The 19,635-nt window shown below is 50.4% G+C and overlaps 2 protein-coding genes across 5 annotated transcripts in view; one reads left to right on the top strand and one right to left on the bottom strand.

Moving 5' to 3' along the window:
- Positions 1-1,221: 1,221 nt before the first annotated feature.
- On the bottom strand, positions 1,222-10,871 carry Ncdn (neurochondrin). Of its 2 annotated transcripts, none has more exons than XM_041652508.1 (7): positions 10,729-10,871; positions 9,354-9,494; positions 7,309-8,277; positions 5,700-5,941; positions 4,535-4,759; positions 3,984-4,126; positions 1,222-2,738 (listed from the first exon to the last, which is right to left on the bottom strand). In XM_041652508.1, the coding sequence occupies exons 2-7, from the start codon at positions 9,474-9,476 to the stop codon at positions 2,302-2,304; spliced, it is 2,139 nt and encodes a 712-aa protein (XP_041508442.1). In that variant the 5' UTR covers positions 9,477-9,494; positions 10,729-10,871; the 3' UTR covers positions 1,222-2,301. The 2 variants fall into 2 exon arrangements, with proteins under 2 accessions (XP_041508442.1, XP_041508441.1); XM_041652507.1 differs by lacking the exon at positions 10,729-10,871 and adding an exon at positions 10,381-10,546.
- A 78-nt stretch (positions 10,872-10,949) lies between these two features.
- Positions 10,950-19,635, top strand: part of Kiaa0319l (KIAA0319 like) — a 103,339-nt gene continuing 94,653 nt past the window's right edge. Inside the window, exons 1-2 of one of the 3 annotated variants that reach the window (XM_041652505.1) lie at positions 10,950-11,055; positions 14,159-14,328. In XM_041652505.1, the coding sequence (XP_041508439.1) occupies positions 14,187-14,328 (142 nt within the window). In that variant the 5' untranslated portion in view covers positions 10,950-11,055; positions 14,159-14,186. Of the gene's footprint in view, positions 11,056-11,214; positions 11,396-14,158; positions 14,329-19,635 lie in introns of those variants that run through there. The other 2 variants (XM_041652506.1, XM_041652504.1) reach the window with 2 other exon arrangements.

The raw sequence follows: 19,635 nt of genomic DNA, 5'->3' as shown, positions 1-19,635 counted from the left end.
CAGCTCCATTTGCAGCCAGCCATCTTTCTAAAATACAAACTGGATCCCATTTAATCTGTTCCAAAATCTGCAATCTACCTCCTCCCTCAGCATGATCTCATATTTAAACTGTTGGGTATCACCTGATGGTGACAGCACACACCTTTAAACCCAGCACTCTGGAGGCAGAGGTAGGCAGATCTCTGCGTTCAAGGGCAGCCTGGTCTATAGAGCCAGTATTCCGTTATCTGGAGTTGCTCGATTGAGACTGGGGAAGCTCAGGATTCCAGGCACATTTTGTTTTGACCTCCATAGATGTCATTGTGAGTACATTTATGTTACATTATCTGTCTTCTGGATATTAACCCATTTGTGCACAGGTTAGATTGTTTTTTATTTACCCGAGAATCCAGTTTTCCAATGGATATTCTTGCTTTGCACAGCCAACCACAGACAAGCAACAGGATGTACTGAGTGTATGCTTGCAGGCCTGGGAGCCTAGATGGAGCCTGTATACAGGACAGATCTGGGGCTCTCTGGCTCCAACCTGACAGCTCTGGCTCCAGGTGGGACCGGCAAAGGGTACCTGGCTTCCCTCCTGCCCTTTCAGGCCCTTCTTGACTTGGCATGGAGCACAGATCTACAGCTGATAGCCTGAAAGTCACATCTGGCTTCCGTGTTTTGTTAGGCCAATAGTGACTTAATTGAAAATAAAGTTTTTAACGTTTGAGTTGGACTCCAAATAAAAATTAGGATTTCTTACTTCTTTAGAAGTTGGAATATAGCCTGTGAGATGGTTCTGTGGGTAAAGGGACTTGCCACAGAAGCCTGGCGACTTGACATCTGTCCCTAGAACCCACACAAAGGAGGAGAGAATGAACTTCAAGGTCCTTTGACCCCCATGAGCGCTATGGGACAGGCATCCCACCCCAACCACATATCCTAATAACACTTTTTTTTTTTTAAATTGGGGGATATGGCAACGACCCTGGAACTAAGTAGCTGCAAAGATACCAGGCTTCTGGGCCCGGCCACATCAACATCTGGGTTCATGAACCTGTTGGACGAGGGCAGAGTGTGTCTAAGATTTCCCTGCATGTAAAAGCAGAGCTACGGTGCTTTTCTGGGAGATGAATGAGAACATCTACTCAGTGATCAGGACACGCCCTCAGCAGGTGGCGGTGGGCATCTTAAGTCTGAAGGGCACAGAGTAGGTGCAGGGCAGAACAGAAAGGCGGCTTCTCATCACCAATAAACATTTATTGAGTGTCCACATGTGCACAGCTTTGAACTTGGCGATCACAGAACGCACTGGGGGTAGGGGGAAGCAAGGGGTTGGGTGTGTGCGGGTCTCCAAAGGTTCAGAAAGGTAGTTCCTGCTGGAGCCGCCAGTCGCGTCTCCCTGCAGAGAGGAGTCTAAGCAGGGATTAGGGTAGAGGAGCTGAAGCCAGGCACCACGGTGGCAGTGGAGTGCAGTCACTGGGAAAACATGCGGATTCTAGGGCGGTGGAACCTCCTGTTCCCGGCTCCAGCCAGGCCAGATGGCACCAGGGGCACAGGGATCTGATGCTCAGGTGTCCAAGCAGGGATAAGGACAAGCAAAATAAATAACCCCCCAACCCCCATCTTCACCCTGCCGCAACATGACACAAAAGCTCAAGAGACCCGGGACCAAGGGCTCTTGGGTCCCCTCAAGGAAGCACAGGTGGAAGGAAGTTCCCCACCCCTCCCCCCACTGGTCTGCCTGCTCCAAACTGCCCTGGAAGGGCAGGGGGCAACTAGGACCCTGGGTCACTGAAGTTGAAAGGAAGAACTGTGATGTTAATGGCCTGAGCCTGCTCTCTGTCCAAGAGGACCAAAGGCAAGAACCAAATGGCCACTTTAAAGGGCGCGGACCTTGGGGAGCCAGAAGGGGCACCACAGCCTTGGGGAGGCCACGCCCTGGCCGGCAGGGCACACAGGCTGAGGCAGTCAGCGCCTGCCAGCCCGCTCCTACCCTGGAACCTCCCTCCTGTCAGGGAGCCAGACATTGGGTATAATGACACTTAGATGCCCTCTTTCTGGGGGCTGCTCCAACCTTCCCCGGCCTGGCGGGGCAACCTCTGTTCCAAGCCAATCCCTGCCCCAAGGGGGCTGGGGGCAGGATGCAGTTCCTTATACTTGAGAGGTGGGCATCGTGCCCTAGCCCTCAGGAAAGCCAGAAAGCTGGGGTGTTTGTAGGGGAAGTCTGAAGAAGGGGTCCAGTTTGGGGGCTTCAGGGAAGATGCCTCCTCCCTCCTTCCCTCGCTGCCCGCCCCTGGGTCTATCCCTACTGGATGCCCCTCAGGGCTCTGACAGGCACTGCTCCAAGGCAGCCATGCGGTAATGGCTGGCTGTTTCTTCACCTGCTTGCAGCCTCATGGCCTCCCGGCACAGCCGGTTGGCCCGCGCCAATTCTACCAGCACACCCTGGTAGGCAGCCACCATCTCAGGCTTGACGGAGTTGGGGCTGACACTACCTAGCAGTTGTAGCAATTCCTGCGGCCAACGGGAGCGCAGGGCGGCAGGGGCCAGCCAGGGCAGCAGTGGCACGCAACCCGTGAACGCCTGCATGCCCAGGAACCAGAGCTCTTGCAAGTCAGCCCAGATGCCCTCATAGTCAGGGGACAGGGCCAGCACCGCCTGGTCAGAGCCAGGGGTGGCCCGTGCCACATGGGACTGTGACAGAAAGAGGATGGCAGCTGCGAAGAAACCTCGGGAGGCTGGAGTTCCCTGGAGAGCTGAAAGAACGGAGAGTAGTGGCATGACCCAGACAGGCACGGGAGCAGTGCCTCCCCGCCCTCCCATGTGGACATGCTCAGAGAGCAGAAGCATCACCTGGACTCACTGCCCAGGTTCAAAGCCGACCTTTGACACTTACAGTGTGACACTGGGTGTTTAAAGTTTTCTGGGCCTCAGTCTCTTCATTTTAAGGTGGGGTCAGTAGCATGCTAATCTTAGCAATTGGTTGTGAGAATTAAATAATCTAGGTACATTCATCATCAAGACTTCTAAAGGTACAAGAGGGAGGAGTAAGCCTCATGTCAGATGTGAGAAAGAATCTTCCTTGGGGTTTCCACAGCAGGGACCCAAGCAGCCCTTCACCAGGCTGAGAATGAACTAATTTGACATCTGGCCAGAAGAGGGCGCCAAAGGGGATGGTGCGCAGTGACCCAGCTCTGGCCCACCTGCCATTCAGGGATTCATAAGCCCCCTCTTCAGATCTCCAGGAAGATGTTCAACTAATGTAGTAGCATTTGTGGGTAAGCCAGCATTGGATCCATAGTATGGTGACTCTCCTTAGGGGCTAAATGCAAGGGGTCCCTAGTTCAGAGCTATGTTCCCCCTTCCACGGCTGGGATCCCCACACAGAAAACAGGCAGCTGAGGGTATGGGCACATTACACCCTGTTCCCAGGCATCTGCTCTGTTCCTCCAACCTGACAGATGGGGCACAGGGAACAGGCGGGGACAGAGGGACCCAAGCAGACACCCACGGTCAAAGTGGGAGACACTGAGGGCTGTCAGGGGCTGGAGGGGACGCCCTTCCCCCTGCACACAGCCAGGGGTAGGTAGGGCAGGGAGAAGCTGTGCAGAGAGAGGGTAGTGGCGATGCGTATCACTGAGCGGGGTGGGGTGCTAAGTGGTAAAAATCTCAATGCAGCAAACTGGGTCTGTGACTCAGGGCCTGGTGGGGGCAGCTCCACCTTGAAGACACGGGATTCAGAGTTCCCAGGCTGCCAGGGATTCCAGGTGCCTATGCTTGTGCCTCTGAACAGGTTTGTACCAAACACCCACCAGGCCTTGCCTTAAAAGTCTTTAAAAGGAAGAGACTATTATCATTTTGAGAAGGGTGGGGTGGAGGATGGGGAGATACTGTAGAAACTGCCTCTGAATGGGAAAATTCTGCTAAACCGTGTTCTGAAGGTGAGGGCTTAGGTTTGGAACATAGAGAGTCCACTCACATGTTCTGTCCCCAAGGCTTACCTGGAGAGGTGCTAAGAAGCCGGGCCATCAGGAGGCCCAAGGTGGCCACATTGGCAGCTAGAAGCAGTCTCCCTTGTTGCTGCACTAGCGAGGGCAGCGACGTCATCAGGGTGTTCATAAGAGATGTGAAGCAGGCATCGCGCCTGGGGAGAAAAGGAGTGGAGAGAGGGGCAGGCGGAGGGTTAGCCGGCCCTGGGCAGCCCTTCGGAAAACCTGGCACCTGAGGTCTCTAGCTTCACTGGGCCAGAGCTTGCCAGGCCTTCATGCGGCAGAGTGAAGTGTTAACTTTCGACTTGCAATCCTGCCATCTGGGTTGGTCAGATGCCAACTAGCTGCACTGAGCAATGGCTGGAGCAGACAGGCATGCCCTGAGAGATCTGGGGTTCTGGATCCTCGGGTGGTACTGGCTCGGTCTATTCTGAAACCCACTTATACTAACAAAGAGAAACCTACAGCTACAGGGAAACTAAGCAGAAGGTTGAGAATGGGGTGACTGGGCAGTCCTCTCTGGCTTCCTTGGCTCTCCTCCCAGCCTCTCCCGAGCCCCTCACTTGATCAGGCCTGGCGCGGTGACCACCAGGTTGAGGAAGATGTGACAACAGGTCTGCAGGCCAATCTCCACACTGTCTGGCAGCACCGAGGTATCGTGGCCAGGGGACGTGAGTTCCCACTGCTGCAGGAAGTATTTGCACAGAAGCGAGGGGGCCCCTTCCTTGATCAGGATCTCCCGGGGCCCATCTTCAACCGTCAGGTGGCACCAGCCGGGCAGGAGGAGCCTGGGCATGTGGAGACAAATGAAGGTGAGATTGGGAGAGATGAGAAACACTGAAGCTAGGGGAAGAGGACCCACTTTCACACACTTCAGAGAAAGCTCAGATGGCCGTCACGCAGGCTGGAGCTCACGGGGCTCTACAGGGCACGATTATGGCCTATGTGTTTCTCAACCTCTGAAGCTCATTTCCATCATCCTCCCGAGTGCTGGCATTAAAGGTGAGAGCCTCCAACCGTGGCCATTTGTATTTTAAAAAGGTGGCAAAGATTTGTGTGAGATTTGCTATGTGGACCAAACAAAATTGTTCTTGAGAAGTATACAGCAGAACGCCTGGCTTTGTAGCAGGTGCTCAGAAAATCTAAATTCTGTTTCTAACAAAAATCTGGAGATCAGCTGGGCTGATGAAGCTGGTGGTGGCGCACGCCTTTAAATCCCAGCACTTGGGAGGCAGAGGCAGGTAGATTTCTGTGAGTTCCAGGACAGCCAGGGCTACATGATGAGACCCTGGTTTTGTTTTCTGTTTGTTTGGTTGTTGTTTTGTTTTTATTATTAAAAAAAAGAAATCTGGGAATGGCAAGTGGCACATTATAGCTCAGGAGTTCTGTGAGAAGACCAGAAACGGAAGAGTCGGAACTAAGAAACAATCCCAAGGGAATGCTCATGACCTGTCAGGGAGCCCAGTTTAGGGGAAACAGGGTGTCCCTATGTAATCCTTGTCTCTTTCTTTGTTTTCATTTATTTATCTATCTATTTATTTTTTCCTCTTTTTTGGAACAGGGTTTTGCTCAGGGACTAGCACTTTCTATGTAGCCCAACTAGGCCCTGAGATCTCAGATATTCCTGCTTCAGCCTCCTAAGTGCTGAGATTACAGGCATGTGTCACTACGCCTGAAATCCTCTTCTTTGGAATGGTCTGACTGGACAAGCCACAACTACAAACTCACCTGAGAGCATCCCCTGGCCAGGAGGGCCCTGGGGTCGTGGGGGAGATGGCCAAGTTAGCCACCTGCTGCGAAATGTCATTGGCCTCCTCAGCCTCCTCGTAGAGGGTCTTGGCATAGCGGACAAGGAAGGGCAGCAGTTGGCACACCTCCTTTCGCAGGGATGAGGTCTCCTCAGCCAGCCAGGCACCCAGGATCCGCACAGAGGCAAACACGAAGGGCTCTTTCTGTTTCTCTGGCCCCACCTGTTGTCACAAGACCCGAGTGAAATGAAGTAGAAGCAGAAATTGCCCTCTACCCCTCCAGCCTGCCAAGAACACTAGAGGGGAATCCTGGCCTGTATGCCCATCAAAGATGGGCACCGAGATGGCTCAGTGGGCAAAGGTACTTTACAACCTCAGTGTGAGTCCCAGGAATCACACGGTAAAAGGAGAGAACTGACTTGTCTTCCAGCCTCCACTTGTGTGCTGTGGCATGCATGCACTGCCCCTTCACCCCATTTAAGAAACAGATAAATAAATGTAACTTAAAAAAAAAAAAAGCCAGGTGGTGGTGATGTACACTTTTAATCCCAACACTCGGGAAGCAGAGGCAAGTGGATTTCTATGAGTACAAGGTCAGCCTGTTCTACAGAATGAGTTCCAGAACGGCCAGGGCTATACAGAAAAAACAAACCAAACCAACGAACAAAAAATTCTGAACAAAACAAACCTCCCTGCCCACTCCCAAGAAGGGCACCAAGCCTACTTCCACCTGAAACCCAGCACACAGGAGGGGCTCAGCCCACAGGGGCTAGTCACCTAGCAGGACCCCAGTGTAGACAACTGTCAAGCTGGTCTCAGACAACATGCCTGATGCTGAGACCCAGGTCACCCCCCCCAATGCTCTACCTCTAAGGTAACAAGGGAACCAGGGGAAACTCGGGGTCCACAGCTAAATGGTAGTCCTTTAGAGAGGCTCTGAACTGAGGGGCTGGGGAGAGACTTGCATTAAGTAGTGAGGAGTCACTCCTATTTGGGTTAAATTGGAAAAGGAGACCAACCAGAGCGTAGCATAAGTTACTACGTAGAAGGCTGGTAAGTCCAGAGGCTGAAGCAGGCCACTGAAGAGACCATTCACGTCTCAATCCTAACGGAGCAGAAGAGGCGGCCTCTCAAATACACAGAGTGGACAGGAGGGTGGGGGAAAGAGATTTAGCCGAAACTCTACAGAGGCGGGAACCATGCCATTCCCTGCCCCCTCCTCCACCTTTCTCCTGCATTCCACAAGTTTACATGTAAGACACATAAATATGTAGGCATGCTGATATGTAAGACAATGGTGTAGCATGAGCAGAAGAGACTGCTTCGATTTTGATGTGTAGAGTGTGTGAACCGGGAGTATATGTGAGTGGGAGGTTACTGTGTTGTGTGTGTGTGTGTGCTGTGATCAGAGCGCACATATGGTGTGTGGTATGGTGCTTGTGTGGAGGCCCACGGCAGGGAGGGAGAGGGAAGGAGGCTCGGCCACACACTACTCCTAGAGTGCCTGCTATAGAATCAGCCAGCGTGTACGAAGGCATGCCATCTCCCTATTACACTCCTAGCTTCTCTGTAGGCCCGTGGCCCCTTACCTGCAACAGGTAGTGAATGACAGCTCCAATGGCCTCCTTCATAATGCTCACAAGCTGCACTTTCTGCGGCTCCTTCAGCAGGGACTGCTCACAGCGGGTACACTCCTGAATGCCCAACTCCATGAGGGCATAGCAGGCAGTTACCACATCTTCCTTCACCTCTGTGCCTGTCTCCTCCAGAGCCAGCCTCACCTCCACGCACGCCAGATTCACCAGGAGGGCCAGAAACTTGCTCCCAGAGCTGCCTACTGGGATCCAGTCGGAGCCGCAGGCATGAGCCAGGCGGGCTGCCAGCTTCAGTGCAGGGTTGCGCTGCCAGGAGCTCAACTTGCTTCCTAGGATGCGTGCCAGCCCGGCCTGCAGATCCCGGTGGCATTCAGGGGGCACAGTTGTTGGGGGCAGAAAAAGGGGCAGCAGCTGGCAGAGCTCAAACTTGCTGGCATCCTCAGCTCTTTGGAAATCCTCACTGAGGCCTCGCAACACAGCCAGCAGGTCGGGCTCCGCCTCCTTCCAGCACTGTGTCTCTGCAGCAGCCAGCAGCCCCACTAGGAGTGCCAGGGCCTGGTCAAAGCCATAGCCATGCCCCAGGTATGCCTGGCACAGGGCAGATACTGTGCCACCAGCAATGAGGTGCCGGGGCCCTCGGGGTGTGCCTGCAACAGCTGTCAGGCACTGGTAGGTGTCATCAATCATGGAACGGCGGGCAGCATCGTCAGGGTCCCCCCGGGCTGTAAGGAACGTGCTAAGGATGGGGATCTTGTTTAGGACCTGGGGATGGCTGGCTAGTTCAGGGTCGCTGCAGAAACAGGCCAGCAGGGCCACACCCAAGGCCCGGAGAACATGGTCAGGGCAGCCATCAGGCGCCTCCTTAGAAGTCAGGAGCCGATTGGGAAAGGTGAAGCCAACGGCATCAAAGATCCGCCGTCGAGTTTTGGCATCAATGTCACCTGCTTTGACTGCCTTGGTCACCTATGGTGGGTGGAAGGTAACATACCATCAGCAGGCTGAAAAGACACATAGCACAGACTGTCCTTTCCCTGTTCCCTGGGCACTGAGGGCTAGCAGCAACGGGTTATGCAATGGGATCCATCCTGGGGTCATTTCATCCATATCCTCCTTTCTCCTTGGAGCCAGACAGGTGTGACCGCTGGGATCCCTGTCAGCTATGATTATCTTATGGAAGGGGGGGGTCAAGTGGCCCCTTGACCAGTCATTTGGGCAAATGGTCACCAGGTGTCAAGTCCATTAATCCATATGCCCACAACCTGGGATGCAAGGGGCTTCAGAACCCATGTTTAAAATCCTCGAGGGATGCAGGGTCCTTCCCTAACTACTTGTCTCCAGAGAAGTCTCTGATCCATTTCCGCCACCTTCTCATAGGAAATGGCTCCTGTGTCTCGCTGCTCCGCATGTCAAAACATTTCCCCTTACGTTTCACCTAAACACCTCCTCTGCTGCAGTGTGAGCCCTTGACTCCAGAGCCTTCTCCCTGTTGCCATGGCAAACAAGCAACTGCTGCACTCCCTCCTCCCTTCACCCCCCACACACCAACTCACCCCCCCACCCAGCACTGCAGCTCCTGCTCCGCTGTCCCCAGCTTGGGTTCCTCTAACAGGCTAAGACCCACACCACTGCTTTACTTTTAGCACACCTATGGCCACTCTGGCCGTCTTCTAGAACCTGTCACTAGTTACTTCTAATCCTGTTACTCTTTCAGGTCCAAGAAAAGCCACCCCAGCCCTCAAGTACTCTGCACTAGTTACAACCTGCTGCTGTTACCCTATGAGTCAGCTCCCATCTGCTCTGGGACGCCCCAGAAAGCAAATCCAGGCAGCCTCCTCCATGGTCCCAGTGCCGCAGCCTTATTCACCTCCGCCCCCCTCCCTCCCGAGGGAGAAGAGTACAAAGGTAGAGAGCTTTTGGGCCTTTCTGGTACCTCCGGGTTGCTAACACCACTTAGATATCCCTGGGGACTTGCTGACCCCATTCTCTGGGTGCCCTCCTGTCCAGCCCTCCCACCTTCCAATTATCAGTCAGGTCCTTACTAGCAGCAGGGCTGCAAACTGCTCGCTGTCATTCTTGGCCTCACGGAGGGCTCCCAGGTAGCGCTCCAGGGTGGGGTTTCGGCTCTCTGCCTGGTTCAGAGCTGGCTCACAATCCGAGGCCATGATGCCCGCCTTGCCCAACTGTGAACACAAGAGGGACTGAGCATCCCTCTGCAGAGGAGGGGCGGGGGCGGGGGTGGAAGTGGAGGATGTAGGGAGGGATTAGCACAGAGGGAGGGAAGGGTGGATTTGAAAGGGTGGCTTCCTCATGACTGACCTCCCTTGGGGGGAGCCCCTTTAAGAGGTTGGACCTGCAAATTCTTTAGGATGAAGGGACCCTGGTCCAAGGTCACCTCCAGAAAAGTGGGAAATGAGGACCGTGCACGCTGCTACTTAGCTGGACAGCTCTCCCCACCATCTAGAAGTGGGAAAGAGCTGGCCCCACTGTTCAGCAGTGCCTGCCTCTAGACACTGGGTTTTATCTCTCTCCAGGAGGCACATGGGGAGTGAGTGGTGAGGACAGACAGGGAGGGATGAAGACATACATGGGTGAAGTTCGATTATCCGGACTCACACTGACAAAAAAGAAAAGGACATTCTAGGGTTCCTTTCCCCTCCCTTCTTCAGAGAAAGTAGACTGGTTTCAACAGAAGTGAGAAGGCAAGCTCTCCAGAAAGGGCTCTGAAGACTCCCCTGAGGACCCACCCCTCCAGCCAGGACTCATAATCGCCCCCGCAGCCTCCCTGCCTTCTCCCTTCCCTCCCTCGGGCAGAGGCTGCAGAAGCAGGAGCTGGAGATGCAGCAGCAGCAGCAGCAGCAGCAGCAGCAGCAGCAGCAGCAGCAGCAGCAGCATTAACCCTTTATGCTCCCTGTACTCTCCCTGCCCATCCCGCTACCGGCACTGGCTGGAGAAGGAAGGAGGGGTCAGGTAGCTCTCAGGATAACAGACTCCAAAAGCCGGATAATCGAAGCGGGGCTGCTGTGATGGAGAGATGAGAAGGGGAGAAGGGATCCTGGCGGTCACCACCTGTCCCGCCGCAGCCAGGTCACAACACGACATTGATGAAGTCGAACGACAGAGCAGCGATGAGATCACACTTCACGATGGCGCGGTGATGTCACGGAGAGATCACAGCGAAATCACGACATGAAGGGGGACAGCCCCCAAATATGATAGGGCAAATTTTAAAATTATAGATAGATAAATACTGAAAGGGGCTGTGACAAAATGGAGCCTCGACAGGGCACGAGGATGTCGCGATATGGCGCGATGGAGTCGCGATAGGGTCCCTGGGGAGCCTCGGCATCGATCAGCGCCGGCTCGGAGAAGCTCCGGCTGAGAGGCAGGGGAGGGCTTGAAGGGGGCTGAGCTCACCAGGCTGCGGCCCCGAGCGGCGAAGTCTTTCTCCGGGCGCGATGCTCTGGGAGCCTGGGGCCGCTGCTCACGCCGCGTTGCCCACTCTTGGCTCCAGACGGCTACAGCTCCACCCCCACCCCCGCATCGCTCTCGACCAATCAGCGCTGTCCTCACTCCTCCCCCTGGCCAATGGCGCGGCAGGGCGCTAAGCAGTAGGGGGGCGCCTCCGGTGCGGCCATCTTACTTGTGGGCACTGCCCGAGACTGAGGGCTCGGTGCTCGTGCAAAGGAGGCAAGGTGCAGCCCGTCTCGAGACGAAAAGCTGAGGGCCCGGACGTCCTCGCTTGTGCGTAGTCCTCTCCTCAGCACTGCCCCTCCTCCCATCCCGGGCTCGCGGCTGGAATTGCGCTTCCGGAGGGTGGGGGCGGGAGGGCTGGATCAACATGAGGAGTCTGTTTCCGGGTCGAGCCCCGGGAGGTGGGAGGAGGCGGCGTTTCCGGCCGCGGTCGCTGTCCAGGGAGGCTGAGGCAAGAGGGAGCTGTCCGGGTGGGGAGCCAGCACTTTCTTCTTTCTCTTTCTCCTCCTCTGCGTGAGGGGAGAGAAGGTTTGGGGCCCCCGAGCCCATGGACCGGGAGGAGGCGGAGGCCGCCGAGAGCCGGCACCCCTCTATGTGGTCCTGAGCCCCGGTAGGTGGCCCGGGCGGCTGGCTGCCAGGCCGAGGACCATAAGCTCAGGGGAGGGGCAGAGGCGGGATGGGCGATGCCTAGGGGTACGCTGGCCCGGCGTTGGTACCCGGAGGTGGCGCTCCAGAACGGGCCAGGGCAAGTCAGCTGCTTCTGGCCTTGCAGGTACCAGAGTCTCAAGCTGAACCCCCGCTTTGGGGCTCCGGCCTGGTCAGGCAGCTCCCTCCATTCCCTGACGGAGTGGCAGACCAGGCGCTGCGGTCTTGACACCTCGACCTCTGTAGCCTCGCCTCAGTTGCTGTCTCTGGTGTTTGATTATCTCCCCATCGGGATTAAAAGGGGAAAAAAAAAGTTGATACAGGATAAAGGGGGCGGGGTTGGGCACATTGGCGAAACCTGCCTCCGTGAGATTTTTGACAATTATGCCCCACAGAGGGTCCTGCGGTGGCCGCAGTGAGCACAAAAGCCAAGTGAAGGGAATCAAAGTAGAAAATCTCAGGCGGTGTTTCAAGAGCGCTCTGCCTGCTCTTCACCTCCTGGTGGTTGTGGCCGACCGACAATAGATGCTGTTGAAGCACAGCCGACTCTCCTTGTGCTTTCTTGTGATTAACAGACTGGAAACCAGGAACAAGTTGGAAAGACGACCTCCTGGAACAATCTGTTCATTTTTTCAGCTATTTGGAAAACAGTGTCTGCAAATATAAGCAAAGCTATTCATGGCAGTCTGTTCTGTAACTTTCTCAAATATGTAAGACCTTACCCCCCCCTTAACGCTTTCTTCTTGATTACTCACACCCGCTGAATAGACGTGATCTGTCGTTATTCAAACATATCTTATCGCTGTGTACATAAAAGGAGTTCCACGTACGTAGCTGACAGACTGAACTATGATACATTCCCCATCAACCTGAAGTATTAAGTAAACATTGCCCCCTGCTCTGTCAGAACAGCTGCTGCAACAGAGTGCTTTTATTTCGGGTGTGCTTGTAACGCCCTAAATGCCAGAACTACTGGGAGCTTTTCATTTGTCAAGTATTGTGGGGGTGTGTGTTCTCGCTCTGGGTTGTCACGCTTTGATTTGATAACAAACACTTTGGATCTTAGTGGTGTTTTGTTGTTCCTGACTCTGGCCAGCAAGTCTTTGGAAACTGGACCCTAGCAGCGATTTGTGCCCATACGCAATTGTAGGTTTCAGCCAAGTCAATGGCAGGGAGTGCAGATGAAATTAGCTCTGCCTTTCTCATGCACTTGTAACCAGTTTGCTAGTCCAACGGTGTTTATTACTCCTGTTTTCAAAAGCCTATTCCTTTCTTGCTTTTCCCACCCACCTGCCAGGATATTGATGACAGGTTTTGAGTCACACCTTCAGTTTCCAGTCCTTTTGTGGTAGTCAGAAATGGGTTGGGTAAGGGCCACACACTCACACACACATACTCACACACCATCCTGGGAGGCTAGAGAAGTTCCTGGGTATACTTCCTTGGGCTTCATGTCACAAACTTTCTGAATGTGTTTGTGGCCACATACCTCTCTTCCGCTCCTTGTACAATTACAGAAAAACTAGAAATAGGAATGGGTGGGAGAGAATGAGAAAGAAAGTCCTTCAGGTGCCTATTGTCTCAGTTTGAAGTGTTATGTTTATGTCTCTTCATTTCCTGGCATTGAAATCCATTCCAGGCAATTCTGGTGTTCCTGTATGCTGGCTGGAGGTGAGGGCTAGGGTTATCAACTTGTGTCATTTGCCAGGTGTGGATAATATTTAGAAAGATTTTTAATTTTTTTTTGAAACAGATGTAGCCTTGGCTGTCTTAGAACTCACTCTGTAGACCAGGCTGGCCTTGAACCTATAAAGATCCACCTGCCTCTGCCTTCCAAGCACTGGGATTACAGGCATTCACCACTACTACCAGCAGAAGATTTAAAAAAAAAAAATTTTTTTTTTTTTGAGACAGTGTCTAGGCTGACCTTGAAGTCCTGGATTTAAGCAATTCTTCTTTAATCTTCCAAGCAGCTAGCACTTTGGTATGAGATACCATGCTTAGCCAACAGATTTTTAATTGCCTTTTCAAAACCCTATCAACTCATATGTTGTCAAGATTTATCCAAGAGGGAAGAAACTTCTGGAAAAATCGGTGTCATTCTCCTCTACCCCGTATGTCCTACAGCCACTAGATTACAGAGTAGCCAGCACAGTACAAAATTTACTATGTGGGGAGCAGTGTGCAAGGTTTGAAGATAGGGATTGCAAGTGATCTGGAGCCAGCAGATGATGTAAAAGCGTAAGTCGGGTAGACTTGTAAGATAATGATGGTGGGGCAGGAAGCAAGCTGGACGGTAATTGCTGTGCCTGAAGAGACTCATCTTGAAAATCAGTTAGAGGAAGTCCAACCTCTTTGTAGATAGCAGAGTACTTTGGTCAGAGTCACAGAGCAGTGAGGAGTAGAAGTGGAAAAATCAAAGCTGCTTCCTCAGGTTGGTGTTCTCAACCATTCTGTCACAGATCTGCTGTTAGGTTAGACAATAGTGGAATGTAAGTGCTCCTCTTTAACAGCAGATTCATTTTATACCTCTTGCTCTGTTGTTACACTGATAATTACAGGCTCTGCCAAAGCTCGGGCTGAAAACTTACTGGCAGGGATGAACAATTGAAAGACACACTTGAAATTTCTCTTTCTCCTGATCTGTCACATTTTCTAGCATTCCACATTTCCAGGAATCAATTATTAATTACTTGGCATATAATTTTATCTCCTTCTGTCTTTCTAGTGTATTGGTTCTGCCTCTCTGGAAGGCCATGGAGAAGAGGCTGGGAGTCAAGCCAAGTCCTGCTTCCTGGATTTTGCCAGGATATTGTTGGCAGACATCACTGAAGCCGCTGAGAAGCCTGTACCTGCTCTATACTTTCTTCTGCTTCGGCACTCTGTGGTTGTCAACAGGTATCATTTTTGAGCTTTAAGATTTAACCACTTCCGCCCTGCCCCCTCTCAAACAATCAGCATCCCAGATTCCTGGGTACGGTTTAAAGACCTACCAGAAAGCAGGAAAGCGACCTGCTGACAGGAATGGTCATCATTTTTGGTGGGTGTTTGTTTGTTGGGTTTGTTTTGTTTTGGAATCATGATAAGAATTGGATTTTTTTCTCATAAGAGAGAATTGGTATTCATTTTGTCATTTTAAATTTTTTATTTTTATCTGCACTGGTGTTTGACTTGCGTGTCTTTGTGAGGGAGTCGGATTCACTGGAACTTGAGTTACAGACAGTTGTGAGCTGCCATGTGGGTGCTGGGAATTGAACTCTGGTCCTCTGGAAGAGCAACCAATGCTCCTAACTGCTGCACCATCTCTTTAGCCCTCATTTTGACATTTTATAAAGGCAGATAAGCAAAACAAAGCAAACAAACAAAACTTTTCAGAGTTGGGTAGATTGGGGTCCTGGAGCTGGACATTGCCATGTAATGACTGAGGCCTAGGGCTTATTACCTAATGGTTTCTTTTTCTTTTTTCTTTTTTTCTTTTTCTTTTTTAAATGGATGTCACTTATGTGGACCAGGCTGGCCTTGACCTCATGATACTCTTACCTCACTCGATTTACCTTGTTGAAATACAAGATCTGCCTTGTAGCTTGACCTGAGAGAGAACATATAAAAGCACGTGAAGCTCTGTGAACATACGTGCTCAGGGAACGATGCTTTGTTTCCTTTCCTAGAGGGATCCACATTTGGTTTTAGTTTTGAGACAGGGTACCACTGTGTAGCCCTGGCTAGCCTGGACCTGGATAAGTAGACCAGGCAAGCTATAAACTCCTAGAGATCCGCCTGCCTCTGTCTCCCAAGTTTAATGTTAAAGGTGTGAGCCACCGGGGATGCCTGGTGACATCTCACTTTAACAAGTTGTATTTTTTACTTTTATTTATTTAAGTTTTGAAGAGGCTGTATGTACATGCCATAATGGTGTCTGTGTAAGGTTAGAGGACACTTTTGTGGAGCCTTCTCTCCTTCTATCTCTGTGTGGAGTCTGAGGATCAGAGTCAGGTGGTCAGACTTGCTAAGCTGAGCAGTCTCACTGGCTCTGCTTGTTGTTCATAGAAAGGAACCATGTTGACAGACTTCACAGAATATACTTTCCTCCTCAAGACTACCTTAGAGCCTCTTGTCAAGAGTTAGTGTCAAGGGGCTGGAGAGATGGCTCAGCGGTTAAGAGCATTGCCTGCTCTTCCAAAGGTCATGAGTTCAATTCCCAGCAACCACATGGTGGCTCACAACCATCTGTAATGAGGTTTGGTCTCTTCTTGCAGACACACACAGAGACAGAATATTGTACGCATAATAAATAAATATTTAAAAAAAAAAAGAGTTAGTGTCAAGAAGGCTAAATGTCCAAAGCCAAATTTCAAAATACCCTTGCTTGCCTGGCAGTGATGGCGCATGCTTTTAATCCCAGTACTTGGGAAGCAGAGGCAGGCAGATCTCTCTGCGAGGTTGAGACCAGCCTGGTCTACAGAGCGAGTTTCAGTACAGCCTAAGATACACAGAGAAACCCTGTCTCGAAAAACCAAACCCAAACCAAACCAAACAACAGACCACTTTTTGTCCTTACCCTTTCAGTGTTTTTGTTGACATGGTTCCTCGCTAAGTACGGAGTGTGAGGAAACAGCAGCTTGAGAAAGCCTTTGAATGTGCCTTTCCTCTGGGTGGTGACCCGCCTTCTGCTGTAGGGACCGCTGCTGCGGCTAACTGTCGCTTGTGCTGAATGGCTGTGAAGATTTCTGTTGTTGACATGATCTTGAGAATCAAGTAATTACTGTATTTAGCAATTTTAGTAGCACTGACTGTGGGTTTTGTTTTCTGGCTGTGGTAGCTGATGATTGCATGATTATAGTGGTGGAGACTGAGTTGATAGAAAGCTGACCCAGATATTTTTTATGGAAGATGATGCTTTGTTGACTAGTTCTTGGTGTTCTTCTATGTAAGGTAATTTGAGTGAAGTAATTAATTTGGTAACATCACATCGGGAGACTCACTTCTTTGGAAGTGTACCTACCCCTGCCAGGCTTCGAGAAACATCACATACCTTCTCATTGAATTTTTATGATAACCCTGAAATAGATAGTTTATGCTCGTTGTATTAATAAAGAAATTGAGACCCAGAGAGAGAGAAGGGCAAAGTGACTTACTAAAGTCACATAGCAAGAAGTCACACAACAGAGCAAGATGCTAACTCAGCTTGTTTGCTGATGCTTGTTTTCGTTTTCTCTTCTGCCGGTATGCCTTCTGGCTTGCCTTCCGGCTCCAGGTGGTCCTTGGAGGACCAAGTTGTAGTAGTAATTGTTGTTGTTTTTCCCAGAACCATGACAAGAAGCTGAAAGAGTCAGAGCACCAGGGGAGGACAACGTGATTCTGAGACTTTCTGTGTTTTTCACTTACACTTGGGTTCAGAATAGAGTTGTGGGGGAATTTCATATTTAGATAAGAAATTATTTAACTTAGCCTGATGAAGATTAAAGTGAAAATATCTAGGGGCTTGGGATCTGGGCAGGTGGAAGAACACTTGCCTAGTATGCAAAAGACGCTAGGTTCAACTCCACACCGCAAAACAAAGAAATAAATAGTACAGTTAAGAAAGATGAGCTGCCCTTAAATAGTGCTAGAAATTTTGAACAGAAAACATTTGGCATAAATATCAGGATATCTAAAAAGTTCATGGCTCTTAACTTAATTACCCTTTCAAGAGTTTTGGGGTTGGAGAAATGGCTCAGTGGTTAAGAACACTGACTGCTCTTCCAAGGACACAGAGTTTGCTTTGAACCTGTATGGTGGTTCACACCAATCTGTAATTCTAGTTCTAGGGCATCTGATGTCCTCTTCTGACCTCCGTGGGTCCCAGGCATAAAAGTAATACACATGCATGCAGACAAAACACTTGCCCACATAAAATTAAAAAAAAAGAATTATTGCTTTTGTTGGGAATTAAGGGGAACTGAGATAGCTTAGTGGTTAAGAGTATTTGTTGTGCATGGGGCATGGTGGCACATGCCTTTAATCCCAGCACTCAGGAGGCAGAAGCAGGTGGATCTCTGTGAGTTTGAGGCCAACCTGATCTACAAAATGAGTTCCAGGACAGCTAGGGCTGTTACACAGAGAAAGCCTGTTTGGGAAAACAAACAACAACAAAGCTTTTGTTGCTCTTCCAGAGGATCTGAGTTTGGTTCCCAGCACCTATATCAGGTGGTTAATAACTTCTGGTCTCTGAGGGCACCTTCGTGTATGTATGCATACTGACACACAGTCACACTTAAATAAAACTGAATTTGTCTCAAATACATAGCGAGACCTTTGCTTTAGTGTGTTTGCGTGTATTAAAAACTAGGCATGGTGATGCATGACTGTAGTGCAATCCTTTTGTTTGTTTTCTGTGCGTGTGTGTGTGTGTGTGTGTGTGTGTGTGTGTGGAGACAGGATCTTCTTTCCTCTGTAAGGCCAGCGGGTGAAGATACAGCGTCTTTACTCAGACTCTGCTCTCTCTCTCTTCTCACCTGGGTCACCATAAGAGCTTCCACGCCACCCACACTCTTGGTTCTCACCTCTCCGCCTCACCCATCCTCCGCCTGTAGCCATCCTCCTGCCTGGAACCTAGGCTCCTCGTAGACTGGGGGCTCCGATCCATGCCCTTCAGCAAACGTATAGGCTGTTGCTCCTGACTTCTGCCAACTCACTCCCTTCCCCATCAACAACCCCCTGTCCTGAGCTCAGGAAGTGTGTGTGTGTGTGTGTGTGTGTGTGTGTGTGTGTGTGTGTTGAGACAGGATCTCTCTATGTAACTTTGGCTGTCCTGTAACCCAGTATGCAGATCAGGCTAGCCTGGAACTCATAGAGATCCAGCTGCCTCTGCTTCCCAAGTACTAGAATTAAAGGCATGTGCCACCATGCCTTTATGTCTGTGTGAAGGTATCAGATTCCCTGGAACTGGAGTTATAGACAGCTGTGAGCTGCCATGTGGGTGCTGGGAACTGAACCCAGGTCCTCTGGAAGAACAGCCAGTGCTCCTAACTACTGAGCCAGCCCTCTTTTAATGTAATCTTTAAAAATTTCTATGAGTTCCAGGCCATACTGGCCACAAAATAAAGCCTTGTCTCAAAAACAAATAACTGGGCTGGAGAGACAGAGATTTGTTGCAAAGCCTGACAGCACTGGACCTCCATGTAGATGTAGAGGATGGATTCACAAGTGTCCTTTAACCTTCGCACACACACTGTGCCATGTGTACATCCAACATAGGCCCACACAAAATAAATGCTAGAAAATATAAACAGTTTACCATAAGCATATCTTTAGATAGTTCTTGTGAATAAGAGCATTCACCAATACTTGTTTATTCTGTACTGTGAAGCATTGTATTTGCCTGCCCAATAGCACAGCAGTAATGTTTTTGCATATTTATGTGATGGATGTTGTTATAGTTACTTTCAGTGGTCAGTGTGACACAAAACTAGAATCACCTAGGAAGATTGGCCTTTGGCCAGTCAGTGAGGGGTTTTCTTACTTGCTAGTTGATGTAGGAGGGTCCTGTCCACTATGAGGGTTGCCATCCCTAGGCACGTGGGCCTGGGTTGTATAAGAAAGGTATCTGAACAAGCCAGTAGGCAGCTCTGCTGCTTGGTGTCTGCTTTGAGTTGCTTAGGCTTCCCTCACTGATGTGACATGTAAGCTGAGATGAGCCCTCTCCTCCTGAGCTGCTTTTGGTCATGGTGTTTATCACAGCAGCAGAGAGTGACTAGGACAGATACTATCTAGTGTTCCCTACTTTAGAAGAATGAGTATATGGGGAGACACCCTAAACTAAATGGTAAAAGCAAGATAAACAACTGCATGTTTGCTATGGCGTCAATGGTATGAAATGAAAAAAAATCACATAATAGAAGTCTAAAATAAGATATATAATTGTACGTTTATATTTTATGATCTCTTCTTATTCTATACTTTCCAGTATTTTTTGGATAACAACAACTTCAACTTCTTCATCTTCTTTCTCCTTCTTCTTCTCTTTTTGCTTCTTTTTAATAAAGAGATGAAAATCTACCAGATAATGTAGCAACAAAATGACATCAGTGAAAACCTATTTAGGTACCTGAGTTGGTATTTATCTGCTTGTGTTTATTCAGCTTCTACCTAAGCATTTAAGTTTTTTCTCTGATAAAAGATGCTTTTTGTTTTTTTTTCTGTTATCATTTAGCTCATGAATTATAT

This window comes from Microtus oregoni, unplaced genomic scaffold (genome assembly GCF_018167655.1).
Source record: "Microtus oregoni isolate MIOR12 unplaced genomic scaffold, Mior012 000005F_ref0000423, whole genome shotgun sequence".
In the NCBI taxonomy this organism is placed as follows: domain Eukaryota; kingdom Metazoa; phylum Chordata; class Mammalia; order Rodentia; family Cricetidae; genus Microtus; species Microtus oregoni.
This window is presented reverse-complemented; position numbering and strand designations above follow the sequence as displayed.

What these genes read in the sequence shown, in the direction of transcription:
- Ncdn (XM_041652507.1), bottom strand. Translation starts at nt 10,413, where the DNA reads ATGTCGTGTTGTGACCTGGCTGCGGCGGGACAG. An exon ending in TCATTCACTACCTGTTGCAG is followed by an intron (nt 5,942 to 7,308) that starts GTAAGGGGCCAC and finishes TTGTGACAACAG; the next exon opens with GTGGGGCCAGAGAAACAGAA. An exon ending in GCTTCTTAGCACCTCTCCAG is followed by an intron (nt 2,739 to 3,983) that starts GTAAGCCTTGGG and finishes CCGTTCTTTCAG; the next exon opens with CTCTCCAGGGAACTCCAGCC.